Raw genomic sequence first — 14,777 nt, 5'->3', positions numbered from 1 at the left:
AGAAGAAGAAGAAGAAGAAGAAGAAGAAGAAGAAGAACTCGAAGAAGAAGAAGAAGAAGAAGAAGAAGAAGAAGAAGAAGAAGAAGAAGAAGAAATCGAAGAAGAAGAAGAAGAAGAAGAAGAAGAAGAAGAAGAAGAAGAAGAAGAACAACAACAACAACAACAACAACAACAACAACTCGAAGGACTCGAAGAAGAAGTACTCGAAGAAGAACTCGAAGAAGAATTCGAAGAAGAAGAACAACAACTCGAAGAAGAACTCGAAGAAGAAGAAGAAGAAGAAGAACTTGAAGAAGAACTCGAAGAACTCGAAGAAGAAGAAGAACTCGAAGAAGAAGAAGAACTCGAAGAAGAAGAAGAAGAACTCGAAGAAGAAGAACTCGAAGAAGAAGAAGAACTTGAAGAAGAAGAACTCGAAGAGGAAGAAGAAGAACGAATGAAGAAGAAGGAGGCTAGAAAGGAACGGAGAGAGGCCAAAGCAAAAGATTTAGTGAAATAAGTGATTTAGTGAAATAAGAAACTATTTTTAAGATTTAGTGAAATTAGTGATTTAGTGAAATAAGAAACTATTTTTAAGGCACTGTTATGCTTTGAAATGCCAATTTTAGCCGGACTTAACAGGTATTATTGTATGAGGTTAGTGGACACCAGGGTTGGCGATTCTTTTTATCTTTTTGAAAAATATTAAAATCGATTTTTTTAATCAGATTTATTTGATTTAAATCGATTTTTTAAATCAGATTTATTTGATTTAAATCGATTTTTTGTTGTTGTAGATTTTATATATTGTGGGATTGCTATCTGATATGTGATCTGATTGTTAGAGGACATTTTTAGCATATCAATATAAGGAGCAGTGTTATATAGACCCCACAAGTATACAAGGAACGGTATAAGCCTACATGTAATATATATATCTGGTCAGCCCATTTCAAGTTTCAACAAGATTCTTGTTGAAACTTGTTCTAGGTAAGCAGCTTTCTTACTGAGTCAGTTGCTGCTTTGGAATCAACCAGGAAGGATGTCTTCTGGACCTGGCAGAGTAGTTCCTTCAGGCAGAAAAAATTATCCTGTCTGGAATTATTTTGAAAAACTCTACTAACAACTTCTGGCAAAGGGTACCGAGCTAAATGCAAAGACTGCAGCCAGGAACTACAGGGCATTGTGTCAAGATTAAAATCTCACAGAGATGAATGCCAAGGTCAGCCACAGCATACAGAAGAAGAAATTGATGACCCAGGTAAATAATTTTACTTATATTGTGTGCATTTCTCCCTTTTCATACGCAACTATATAAATTTGGTGAACAATGGAGAGCATGTGCAATAAGAATGTGAATGCCTAAAAAGATGATACTTCAACTTCATTACTTCTAAATTTGGGTAATGACTATATCACTTTGATATACTGTATCCACTCAACTTTGGGGCCTAGATGATTGTTATTCATTTTATTCAACATTGTATAATATATTTCATAGGTTCCATTGGAATTCAGCCCACCTGGGATTCAGCCCAAAGGGATTTAGCCTAACCTAACCCAACTAACCCATTATTTTTAGTGAATCTAAAAGTGGACTGAATCCTGTGTGGGCTGAATTCCAAGCCCACCTATTTCATATCCTGTTAATTATTTCCAAATAATCTAGTGGCTTGTGTGAATATGATCATTATCTAAAAAAATAACTACTGTACTCAAAAGTAGCCTAAATCACACTGTATTCATTCATTTATAAATTATGCAATATGCTAAAATTTTCTGTTTCCATTTCAGGATCTGTATCAACAGCTTCAATCCCTTCACCATCGGCTCCACTTGAATTATCTGCAAACCTGACTCCACCATTAAAAAGGTCACTATCAGACTCCTCCACAGGCGCCACTTCTGCTAAATCGTTTTCATCTAAAAGAAAGTCATCAACATCTCTGGACAGATTTATCATAAAAACTTCAGCCTCTCAAAAGGAAAATCTCGACAAAAAAAGTTGCAAGAATTATATTTGCTACAAATTCACCATTTCGTCTTGTTCAGCATCCTCAGTTTCTCAAGATGGTTCAGAACCTGAGGCCATGTTATATTCCTCCATCCAGAAAAGATATTGCTGATAAGTACTTGGATCTTGTTTATGAAAAGGAATATAAATAGTGTGCAGATGACCTGAATAATGAAACTGTATGTCTTTCAATTGATGGGTAGTCTAACATCCATAATGAGCCCATGATATGTGTCTCTCTAACAACATCCACTGGTTAGATTTATTTAGTTGACACAATAGACAAATTAGAGAAACCTCACACTGCTGAATATCTTCTATAACTTGTACAAAATTCGATCAAGAAGGCTGAACAAGATTTTGGTTGTCACATTGGAAGTGTTGTGACAGACAATGCAGCAAATATCACCAAGATGAGAAAACTCTTGGAGAAATCGAGTGAACCTGAGCATTCCGTCCTCACATACGGCTTTCTTTGTATACTTATGGCAAGTCTATATAACACTGCTCCTTGTATTGATATGCTAAAAATGTCCTTTAGCAATCAGATCGCATATGAGATAGCAATCCCACAATATCTAAAATCTATAAAAAAAAAAAAAAATCGATTTATCAAATAAATCTGATTTGAAAAAAAAATCAATTTTCTTATATTTTTAAAAAGATAAAAAGAATCGCCAACCCTGGTGCCCACTAACCTCATACAATAATGCCTGTTAAGTCCGGCTAAAATTGACATTTCAAAGGATAACAGTGCCTTATAGTGTCTTATTTCCCTATAAAAGTTTATATTAACTTATACTGCAATGAATAAGTCAATAGTTGATATATTTCTCCTATATACAATGTTAGGTTCCTAGTTCTGATACGTTTGTCCAATATAAAATGTTATGTTACAAAGAAAGCAATGGCCTCCATTAGCGGTACTCAGGGATCTGGGTGCGCACGTCCTGTGTAATAGTAGTCCCCGAACTGCAAAGAGAAAACAGAGAAGAAAAAGGAGATGAAGAAAGCTTATGACAAAGAAAGAACAGAGGAGAGGAGAGTTTTGTTGAAAGAAGCGAATAAGGAGGCGAAAAGAGCAGTGGCGCAGGCGCGAGCGGCGGCGCTGCAGGGCATGTATGAAGAACTGGAAACAAAGGAGGGCCAGAGGAAGATTTATAAGATAGCGAAGGAAAGAAACAGAGCAACGAAGGACTTAACATTGGTAAAGCAAATCAAAGACAAGAATGGTAAAATACTCACGGACCCTGACAAGATCCGGATGCGGTGGAGGGAGTACTATGAAGAACTCCTTAATCAAGAAAATCCAAGAATACGAAGAGGTACAGGAGTGGGAATGGAGGGAGAAGTAGACCCGATAAGAGAGGCGGAAGTAAGAGAGGCGTTGAAAAAAAAAAAATGAAAAATGGAAAGGGGGTGGGGCCAGACCAGATACCAGTCGAGGTATGGAAGAGCTTGGACGAAGAAGGGATAAAAATGTTGACGGAATTCCTGAATTTGGTGATGGAGAAAGAGACAATCCCGAGTGAGTGGAGGGACAGTATAATGATCCCGATTTTCAAGGGAAAGGGAGACATCCAGAGTTGTGCTAACTATAGAGGAATTAAGTTAACGTCACACACCATGAAACTGTTAGAAAGAGTGATGGATAAAAGGTTGAGGGCGGAGACCGAGGTTTGTAGTGAGCAGTTTGGGTTCATGAAAGGGCGAGGAACAATGGATGCAATATTTGCGTTGAGACAGGTGATGGAAAAGTACACAGGAAAGCAAAGAGGACTGTACTTGACATTTATCGACCTAGAAAAAGCTTATGATCGAGTCCTGAGAAGTGAGGTGTGGCGGAGTATGAGGTCGAAGGGAGTGAAAGAGAAGTATGTCAGGATGACTCAAAACATGTATAGGGATGCCAGGACAAGAGTGAGAAATGCAGCTGGTACCACAGAGGCTTTCTCAGCGGGAGCTGGGCTTCACCAGGGGTCAGCTCTTAGCCCCTATTTGTTTAACCTCCTCATTGATGTGTTGGTGGAGGAGGTGACAAAAGAGGCACCATGGAGTATGCTCTTTGTAGATGACATAGTGTTGGTATCAGAGTCGCGAAGAACTACAGGAGCGGTTGGAGCTGTGGAGAGGCTTATTAGAGGAATATGGGCTGAAGGTGAGTAGACAGAAAACGGAGTACCTGGAGTGCAATGTGACTCAGGAAGGCGACCTTTTCATGCATGACCACAAACTGCCGAAGGTGGAGGCCTTCAAATACCTCGGATCTTATGTAGCGAAGGATGGAGATCTTGAAAAAGAGGTTGACTACAGGATCAAGTTGGCGTGGAACAATTGGCGGAGAGTATCAGGAGTGCTATGTGACAAAAAGATAAGTGCCAGAGTAAAAGGAAAGGTGTACAAGACAGTAGTGAGACCAGCGTTGTTGTACGGAGCGGAGACATGGGCACTGAAAAAGGTACAAGAAAGGAAGCTGGACGTCGCAGAAATGAGGATGCTGAGGTGGATGTGTGGGGTGACGAGGTTGGATAGGATAAAGAATGATAGGATTCGCGGTACTGTGAAAGTAGTGGAGGCGTCGGCGAAAGCGCAGGAAAGGAGATTACACTGGTTCGGCCATGTGAAGAGAAGAGATGAAGACTACGTGGGAAGGAGAATGATGGAGATGGAGGTATAGGGGAGATGCAGGCGAGGGAGACCCAAGCTGCGTTGGAAGGACAGACTGAGAGAGGACCTTAAGGAGAAATATCTGGAGGAGGAGCAGGTGATGGACCGAAACAGGTGGAAACGACTAGCGAGGAACGGCGACCCCATATGAAAATGGGAAACGTCAACAGGAAAAGAAGATATATATATATATATATATATATATATATATATATATATATATATTTATATATACATATATATATATATACATATATATATATAAGTAATACACACACACACACATATATATATACATATATATATATATATATATATATATATATATATATATATATATATATATATATATTTGCGTATTTCGGCAGCAATCTTTCTCTAATGTATGTAGTGTTAAATGCGACGGAAATCTCACCCACTGTTCAGACTGGACGTCTGCTCACCACGAACTCGAACGGACCTCCCAAGTTCTAGTAAACAACGGTTTTCCTAATTACCTTGTAGAGAAAGCCATCAAGGATGAAGTTGACCGATGGTACATTGGACATAACCTCCACACCGACCCCCCAAACAAGACACCCATAAAACTATTCTACGAAAGCCACATGACATCAGCACATAAAACTGAAGAAAGAGTTATGAAGAATATCATCCGCCGCAACGTAAAACCAATACCCGAAGACAAATACCTCAGTTTCATTATCTTTTACTAGTCTAAGAAGTCTTCCAACCTTTTATTAAGAAATAACCCCTTCCCTCCCCCAGAACCCCTCCAGAGGAGAAACGTCATCTACATGCATACATGCCAACACGAGGACTGTGGAACTCGTACTTCTTATGTAGGAATGACGACTACTCGCCTCTCCAGACGCCTCACTTGCCACCTACAAGCAGGATCCATAAAAAATCACTACCTACACGAACATGGAATCCCCCCGACGAGAGAACTTCTAGTTAAAGGCACCATAATCCTAGACCAGAATGATGATGTCCATCTCCTATCACTACTGGAAGCCCTTTATATAAAAGATTTATCACCCTCAATAAACATCCAGAGTGGTGATCTCCTGACCCTTCCCTCTAGTAGGGACATTTCGCCACTCCCCCGATAAGGCTCCCCACGGAGCGCCATGTATCTAAATGTCCAGCAATTTGTATAGACCTTTCCCAATGTTAGTTTTTTCCATTTATAACCATGTATCAGAACAATTGTATTCAGTTGAAAATGTAACAAGAGTTACGAAACGTCCTGTCAGTAAATAATAGAATCGACTTTATTCGTCTCCATGCCCTACACATTCGGAGAATTCCTGTATTCCTTCAGTAAGGAGGAAAAACGCCTCTTTCGAAGAATTGAAAGTCTTCCGAAAAAGATCATCAACGCTGAGATTTCCGTCGCATTTAACACTACACACACACACACACACACACACACACATATATATATATATATATATATATATATATACATATATATATATGTATACATGTATATATATGTATATATACATATATATATGTATATATATCAATATATATATACATATATGTGTATACATACATGTATAGATGTATATATATATGTATGTATATTCATATATACATATATACATATATACATATATTTATATATATGCATTTATATATATATATACATTTATACATGTATATATATGTTTATATATATATATATATATATATCGATAATTTTTATGACAGTTGCATGCAGGGTTCGAACCCGCTGTACTCGACTATCCGTAGATTACCTGTACGGTGCCCTGGACCATTACACCACAGAGGCTATAAAATCCTTGAAACCTGGAATCGAACTGATTCCCGAGGGAAGGAAGATCACTTAATTCGGCGATCCGAATTCCTGTTTTACTCAAGGACCAGCCCACCAGTGGTATGGGGTAAGGACCGGGACGCACCCCTTTCACGCTTATCGCCATTGTAACTATGAGAGTAATACGCTAATGGCAGCGACATCAAACCGATAATTTTTATGACAGTTGCATGCAGGGTTCGAACCCGCTGTACTCGGCTATCCGTAGATTACCTGTACGGTGCCCTGGACCACTACACCACAGAGGCTATAAAATCCTTGAAACCTGGAATCGAACTGATTCCCGAGGGAAGGAAGATCACTTAATTCGGCGATCCGAATTCCTGTTTTACTCAAGGACCAGCCCACCAGTGGTATGGGGTAAGGACCGGGACGAACCCATTTCACGCTTATCGCCATTGTAACTACTGATTTTTTTTTTTTTTTTTTTTTTTTTTTTTTTTTTTATGAATGCAGCAATTCAACAAAACGAAACTTGTAGAGAGAGCACTCAGATAATGCGAGGAAGATCGGACAGGATAACTGGATAAATGGATCCCCCATACCTGCAGGCAAAATTTCCTTGCAGTTTCCATCAGGTACTTGTGAGCTAGGGCGTACACCTCGAGAGCCTCCTCAACAGACTCCAGGTCCATCCGGTCCAGGTACGTGTGCTCCAGAAGCTTCCGGAAGACCTCATGGGGATCCTCTGGAAGGTTGAGCTGCTTACCGGTAGTAGCCATGGGTCCCATCAGCATGGCGCCGAACACGGGCGACTTCATGGACAGGATCAGCCTGTGGGCCTGAGGGAGTCGCGGATTACTTCCAAGGCCTTCCTCGGGGGCAACGAGCGTGAAAGCACCACCCACCCTAGTCAAGGAGTGCAAGATGTTCAAGGCGAGTATCCACACTTACCTTGATGCAAACCCCTTCTGGAAAGATGATGTCCAAGTCGCTGTACTCGCCCGAGGTATACAAGTACTTCAAGCATTCCATGTTGCCATTCAAGACCATCTGCCATGGCTGGCCGCCCAAGGTTCCCGGCTCGACCATGTTAACTCTTCAGTTGCTGCCTGGAAATGTCAACTGGTTTAGCCGTGCGTTAACGAAGGTGCTTGGTCGGTCAGTGGCAGTCTCCCTCCCTATCATCGACAACAAATGAGAAATTTCTTATTTATTGTCTCGTATCATTTGCATTTTTCTTATAGTGTGTACCTATCCATTGTACTCTATTATTAAGGTTAATCATGATGATGTCTTATTAACGACAAAACGTTTAAATAAACGAAAGATTATGGAAACCTAATTTACCCCCAAGCTCTTAAAGGAAAAATACTCGTAATTATTTGAAAAATTGAGAATGCTACGAAAAGTTCAACAACTATAAGAATGCTATACGTACATGCGCGCACGCACACACACACACATTATTCCTCATACACTTCCTCCGCCTTCAGTTACATTTTGTTTGTCATAGTTTAAATCAATATATATATATATATATATATATATATATATATATGCATATACATATATACATATATATATATATATATATATATAATATATATATATATATACACAAGTTGTGTGTCAGTGTGTCAGATGGAAATAGGCTCCACTGCAAGATTCAAGTCCTTGCATTTATATATATGTATATATAAATATATATATATATACATATATATTTATATATATATATATATATATGATACACATACGTACATACATACATATACCAAGGCCTCTTCCCCCTTACAAGAGAGGTAGCCAAAAAGAAAAAAAGCATAAAATCATTCTCACCCATTCCATCCCTGAATACACTCCACTCCCCTCCACCCTCCCTCTTATTTTAGCACCTCCTGGATGACGGGTCATCCCTGCACCTTGTCCACTGCCCTGGGTTAGAAGCAGTGTCGCAAGACACAGCACATCCACAGCAAGGCCGCTTCATTAAATCGGCGACCCCCCCTCTCCGTCCCCCCATTGCATAAAAGGAGAAGACGGGGAGAAATCCCTTCGGGCTGCGTTAAATTTTACTCACATATACTACCTCACCCCGCATCCCCCACCCATTCCACCTCATGCATCACAGCATCATCCATATACAACCATTCTCCATTCACCCCTGTCTTCTGTCCTGTCCCGTCCTTCCTCAACAGACATTCTCCTCTTCCCCAAAGCCCCTTTCACCCCATCCATCCATCTCATCCTAGGACATCCCCTCATGCTCACTCCCTCCACATCTGCCTTCCATACCTCTTTTACTAGTCTTTCTTCACTCATTCTTTCCATGTGTCCAAACCATCCTAATACTCTTTCATCAACCCTATCTCCCAGCTCCCTTTCCACCCCTGTTCTCCTCCTCACCTCCTCATTTCTCACTCTATCCAGCCTAGTAACCCCCATCATACTTCTCAGACACCTCATCTCAAACACATTCAAACTCCTTCTCTCTTCCTCTCTTATGTTCCATGTTACTGCCCCATACAGTCCTGTTGGCACAATCACTCCTTCCTGCAGTCTCCTCTTAGCATCCATTCCCAAATATCTATTCCTCATTACACTTTTTAATCCACCAAGCCATTTACTCGCTTCTCTCAATCTACATTCTACATCCATCTCCACTCCTACTTTTCCTGCCACTTTTGCACCCAAGTATCTAAAACTATCCACTTCCTCCAGTCGCTCTCCATTAATGCTCACTTCCAGTCTACTGCCATTTTCACCCCATGTACATCTCATCACCTTACTTTTACCCACATTTATCTTCAGCTTCCTTCTTTCACACACTCTCCCAAACTCTGTCACCAACTTCCTCAATCCCTCCTCTGATCCTGCTACAAGCGCAGTGTCGTCCGCAAACAACAGCTGGCTCACCTCCCATTTTTCTCCATTTTCTTTAACTATCTCCAGTCCCTGACCCACCACCCTTGCATTTATCTCTCGCACCACCCCATCCATGTATAAGTTGAACAGCCAGGGCGACATAACGCATCCATGACGAAGTCCCACCTTTACCTCGAACCACTCACTCTCTCCATCTCCTTACACATGCTCTACTACTCTCATAGAAATTCTTGGCAGCTCCTAGCTTTCCTTCTATCCCGTATATCCGGAAAACCTCCCACAGTGCCTTCCTGTCTACCCTGTCATAAGCCTTTTCCAGATCCATAAAAGCCCCAAAAACATCCTTTCCCTTTCCTATAGCTTTCTCACATATCTGTCTTACCACAAAAATCTGATCAACACAACCAGACCAGGTGCCTTACCTGCTTTTATCATCTTAACAACTGCCTTCATTTCATCCTTCCTTATTTCTCCTCCATTTCCCTCACTCATCACGGTCATTTTCTTAGCACTTCCCACTGCAACTATCTTTCCCTCCCTATCCTCCTTCACATTTAGCAACTCCCTAAAGTACTCTGCCCATCTTCCTCTTCCATTATCATCTCTCAATCTGCAGCTTTTACCTTTTCTTCTTTATTTGATTCGCCTCCCCTTCCACTCCTAATTTCCTTCCAAAACATCTTTTTATTACTTTCAAAATTATCTGTCATACTCTTACCCCATTTCATATCTACTCTTTTCTTTGCCTCCTTTACCTTTCTCTTTACTTCTCTTTTCTTTGTACCTCTTTTTTATGACTCCCTCATCCTATTTTGTAACCAATCTGTGAAAGCTCGCTTCTTCTCTTCTACAACCTTCTTTGTTTCCTCATCCCACCATTCACTACCCTTCCTTCTATTTCCTCCTGTCCTTCTTGTTCCACACACCATCTTTGCACACTTTGTGACTCCCTCCTTGAACCATCCCCATTCCTCCTCCACTCCTAGCTCTACTCTATCCTTCACTCCCTCCCACTCCTCTCTCAGCTTCTTCTTGTACTCCTTCTCTTTTAAAGAGTTCACTCTAAGCACCTCCCTATCTTTGGTCCTTTTCCTCTTTCTCCATCTATCCTCCACTCTCAACTTACCTTCCACCAAAAATGATCTGATATTCCCCCACTCTCTCCCCTTAGCACATGTACATCCTTAACTCTTCCTATTATACTCCTATCTACCACTACATAGTCCATTAACGCTCTATCTACCACCCTTCCATCCACCACCCTCTCCCATGTGTATTTCCGAAACACTGTATTTGCTATCATCAACTTTCTTTCTAGATACATCTTCACCATCAGGTCTCCACTACGATTCTTTCCTTGAACTCCACGTTTCCCAATCACTCCGTCTATTGGTTCACTTCCTACCCTAGAATTAAGGTCCCCCAGTACTATTACATAGACATTTCTCCCTAATCCCTCTATGCACTCATTTAAATCTATCCAAAGAGCCTCCCTTTCTTCTACACTCTTCTCACTACCAGGCCCATATGCACTTACAAAAACCCAGATCTCCTTTCCCAGTTTCACCTTCATCCACATTATCCTTGAGGAAACCTCCTTCCACTCCACTACACGTTTACCTATCTCTTCACTTACTAGTATAGCCACCCTTCTCTCCCTCGCCCTCTCTTCACTCCTGATAACTTCCAAATTACATAAGAGGGTCTAGGAGTTTTGATATGTATATATATATATATATATATATATATATATATATATATACATATACATATATATATATATATATATGTACATATAATATACATATATATATATATATATATATATACATATATATATATATATATATTTTTGGAAATAGACTCAACCACTGGGATTCGAACCCTTGCCTAGGCGGCTTACGTCTTATAACGCAAAGGCCTTACTGACCATGCGTTATAAGACGTAAGCCGCCTAGGCAAGGGTTCGAATCCCAGTGGTTGAGTCTATTTCCAAAAATTGTCATATATATAATATATATATATATATATATATATACAAGCCGCGGGCTTTGCCCTTCCTTTTAAAACTGCACTTTGAAAATAATAGAATCATCCTTGATTAACAAATTTCCAAATTTCAACATATCTCATGGACAATGGTCACCTGACTGCATTACCACCTGGGCAGTCAACAAATTACTACCATCTCTGGTGAAGGCGGGTGACCTGCCCCGCAAAGCATTAGACGCTACTTGAGTCCTATCCATGTTCCTTCTTTTACTGTTTATAAGACATGCCTTTTGCTCCTCTACTCTGTATTCCACTGAAGAGGATCACAGTCCGTGATCGAAATATATGGAATCTATTTATTTCATTTCTTCTTATCCAACACAGTGGGTTTTTGTTGAAACATATTTATATATATATATATATATATATATATATATATATACATATCTATATATATATATATATATACATACACATATGCACAAGTTTCCCAAAACACATGTGAATACACAAACTATGTTAAAGACCATAGGGAACAGAAAGAAAACTTGGAGACCGAGCACTTTCGTGATATTTTCACATCCTGTAATTCTTGAATGTAAGGAAAGCGCTCGTATTCCAAGTTTGACATTGTTTAATCTGTGTCTAAGGGAGGATAAAGTTACGGACGACTGGAAGAGTGCCTGTATAGTTCCATTTTACAAAGGAAAATGGGGCCAATGTGAGTGTAGTAGTTTCAGAGGGATCAGTTTGTTGAAGATAAGAAGAACAGAAGTGAGGAACAGTGTGTGTTTAGGAAAGGTAGGGGTTCCATAAATAGGATATGTAAGAAACCTTTAGAAAAAGATTAGGATGCTTGTGGACCTTTATAGATTTGGAAAATGTTTATAACAGAATAGACAGGAAGGCACTGTGGGAGGTTTTGCAGATATATGGGATTGGGGGAAAGCTGTTATGGGCTGTCAAGAGTTTTCATGAGAGTAGTAGAGCCTGTGTCAGAATTGGAAATGGAAGAAGAGAGTGGTTTGAGGAAAGGTGAGACTGTCATAGGGATGTGCCATGTTGCCATGGCTGTCCAATGTATACATGGATGAGGTGGTACGGGAGGTAAAAGTGGGGGTAGTGGGCAGGGAATTGGAGATGGTCAAAAAGAAAATGAAGAAAAGTGGGACGTGAGCCAGTTGTTGTTTGCTGAAGACACTGTGCTTGTGGAAGGGCCAGAGGAGGAATTACGGGAGTTAGTGGTGGAGTTTGAGAATGCATATGCAATAGGAGAAAGTTGAAGGTAAATGTGGGTAAAGGTAATGTGATAAGATGTACAAGGATAAGGAAGTGGATAACTTTAGGTATCTGATGTCACATGTGGCCCTAGGAAAGGGAGGAGGAGGAGGAGGAGGAGTGGTGATGGAAGAAGTAAATAAATGCCCTTGGGGAGAAGAAAGATGCAGGGAGGAAAGCTATATGGAGAGAGAGAGAGAGAGAGAGAGAGAGAGAGAGAGAGAGAGAGAGAGAGAGAGAGAGAGAGAATGATATATGGAGAGGGAGAAAGAAGGCTATATGGAGAGAGAGAGAGAAGGAGAGAGAGAGAGAGAGAGAGAGAGAGAGAGAGAGAGAGAGAGAGAGAGAGAGAGAGAGAGAGAGAGAGAGAGAGAGAGAGAGAGAGAGAGAGAGAGAGAGGGAGGGAGAGGGAGGGAGAGGTAGGGAGGGAGGGTGAGGGAGAGAGGGTGGGAGGGAACGGAAAGGGAAGGGAGGAAGAGGGAGGAAGGGAAGGAAGGGAGAATGAAAGGGAGGGAGGGAGGGAGGGAGAGAGAGAGACTGAGAGAGAGAGAGAGTGATTGTGGGAGAAAGAAAGAGATTAAGAGAAAGAAGGAGGAAAGAGGGGAGAGAGAAGAGAGAGATATTCTTTGCGCGACTGATAAGAGTGGGGTAGAACGTGCGTGCGTATGTTTACCAAGTTGGTGCAAAATTATGAGAGAAACCGCAGGAGAATCTGTGGCGTAATTATGTGTGACTGACAGTGCGTATTCCAAGCAAGAGAAATTAATAATTTGTTGAAAAATAAGCTCACAAAGTATCGGCAAGTCGTGCACTATTTCTTTCGGCGCAAGGCCAACGGACGTCGTTCGCCTTTCCCGGTTTTCCGACCTGTGCATGACCTTATCTGGATTTTAACACTTTCACAGACAATTAACCCATTCAACTCCGATGACAAGATGTCTTGTCATTTGGTCAAATAAAACAAAAAATCATAAAACACCAAAATGTTTGATCAAACACCAGAAAAATATGACGTCAGTCCTCGCTTCGCTCGCAGCGAAGTGAGGACTGACGTCATATTTTTCTGGTGTTTGATCAAACATTTTGGTGTTTTATGATTTTTTGTTTTATTTGACCAAATGACAAGACATCTTGTCATCGGAGTTGAATGGGTTAAGAGTGATGCGGATGCGGACCCACCGAGGAAGAATACGATGTTTACTATATTGTCGGGATCAACCAAGTACGTTCCAAAACGTCAACACATCCGGCCAAGTCTTCCACTGTCCTTTTTCTTTCTTTTTCGTTCTTTTCGTATCAAGTGAAACGATTTTAGTTATGCAATACGAGTCTAACATTAAACAGTCAACTGTTGCTGCCTAGTGAAACGATATTAGATACTCAATAAGAGTCTAGCATGAAACAGCCAACTATTGCTGCCTAATTATGATAAAGATACAACTACAACAACCTGTTAAAATCAGAGTTGTTTTGAAACAATATAATGCCTTCGAAATGTACACACACGCACGCACAGAACAAAACTAGATATGCCACGACTAAATTAACAACCGTTGTAGTATTTCTGCTCTTGCGGTGAAAAGTTACAAGTGCTCGGAAGATATCCCTTGCGACCAAACTCCTACGTCACGCAATACACGTAAGCTCTCCCTCTTGAGGTCTGATTGCATTGCAACATCCCCCCCCCTCCTCCAGCCACCGTCTTTCTGTTTCCTCGCTTACCTTGCAAATAACGACGAAAAGGAGGAGACGCACAACTTTCTTGTATTTAGTGGTGTACGCGATGGCTCCGGTGAATGACTGACTTGTGACGACAACGACGACGTTGGGCGAGCGTCTGGCAACTCCAAAGTTTCCAATACTCCTCCTCACCACCACCAGATGTGGATTCGCACTACAGATATTTTGACATTGAATGTCCAAACGCTTTCAAGCAAATGCAGGCGTGGTCTGTGTGCGCTTCAAAGCTTTGTTCACTCCGTCATCACGTCATTATTTTGTAACCTTATCGTTTACTCGCGGGCATTTCACATTGCAATGCTTAAAGTTTGCATATGACAGTTTGTGGGTTGAGTTAACCCAAACAAATGGACAAAAAATGAATATAGGTGTAATATATAGGCCAAAGACATTATCATTAGCAGACGACAAACTGTTATTTCAAGAACTGTC

General features: G+C 40.7%; 1 protein-coding gene across 1 annotated transcript in view; it reads right to left on the bottom strand.

Annotated features, from left to right (window-relative positions):
- Positions 1-14,419, bottom strand: part of LOC143030253 (uncharacterized) — a 34,987-nt gene extending 20,568 nt beyond the window's left edge. Inside the window, exons 1-3 of the mRNA XM_076193412.1 lie at positions 14,328-14,419; positions 7,401-7,558; positions 7,052-7,288 (exon numbers count right to left, since the gene is read on the bottom strand). Of these exons, the coding sequence (XP_076049527.1) occupies positions 7,052-7,288; positions 7,401-7,538 (375 nt within the window). The 5' untranslated portion in view covers positions 7,539-7,558; positions 14,328-14,419. The remainder of the gene's footprint in view (positions 1-7,051; positions 7,289-7,400; positions 7,559-14,327) is intronic.
- Between the last annotated feature and the right edge of the window lie 358 nt (positions 14,420-14,777).

This window comes from Oratosquilla oratoria, chromosome 12 (assembly GCF_046742065.1).
Source record: "Oratosquilla oratoria isolate Oo_2021 chromosome 12, ASM4674206v1, whole genome shotgun sequence".
Lineage (NCBI taxonomy): Eukaryota > Metazoa > Arthropoda > Malacostraca > Stomatopoda > Squillidae > Oratosquilla > Oratosquilla oratoria.
The sequence above is the reverse complement of the archived record's forward strand: the minus strand, read 5'-3'. Positions and strand labels throughout refer to the sequence as shown.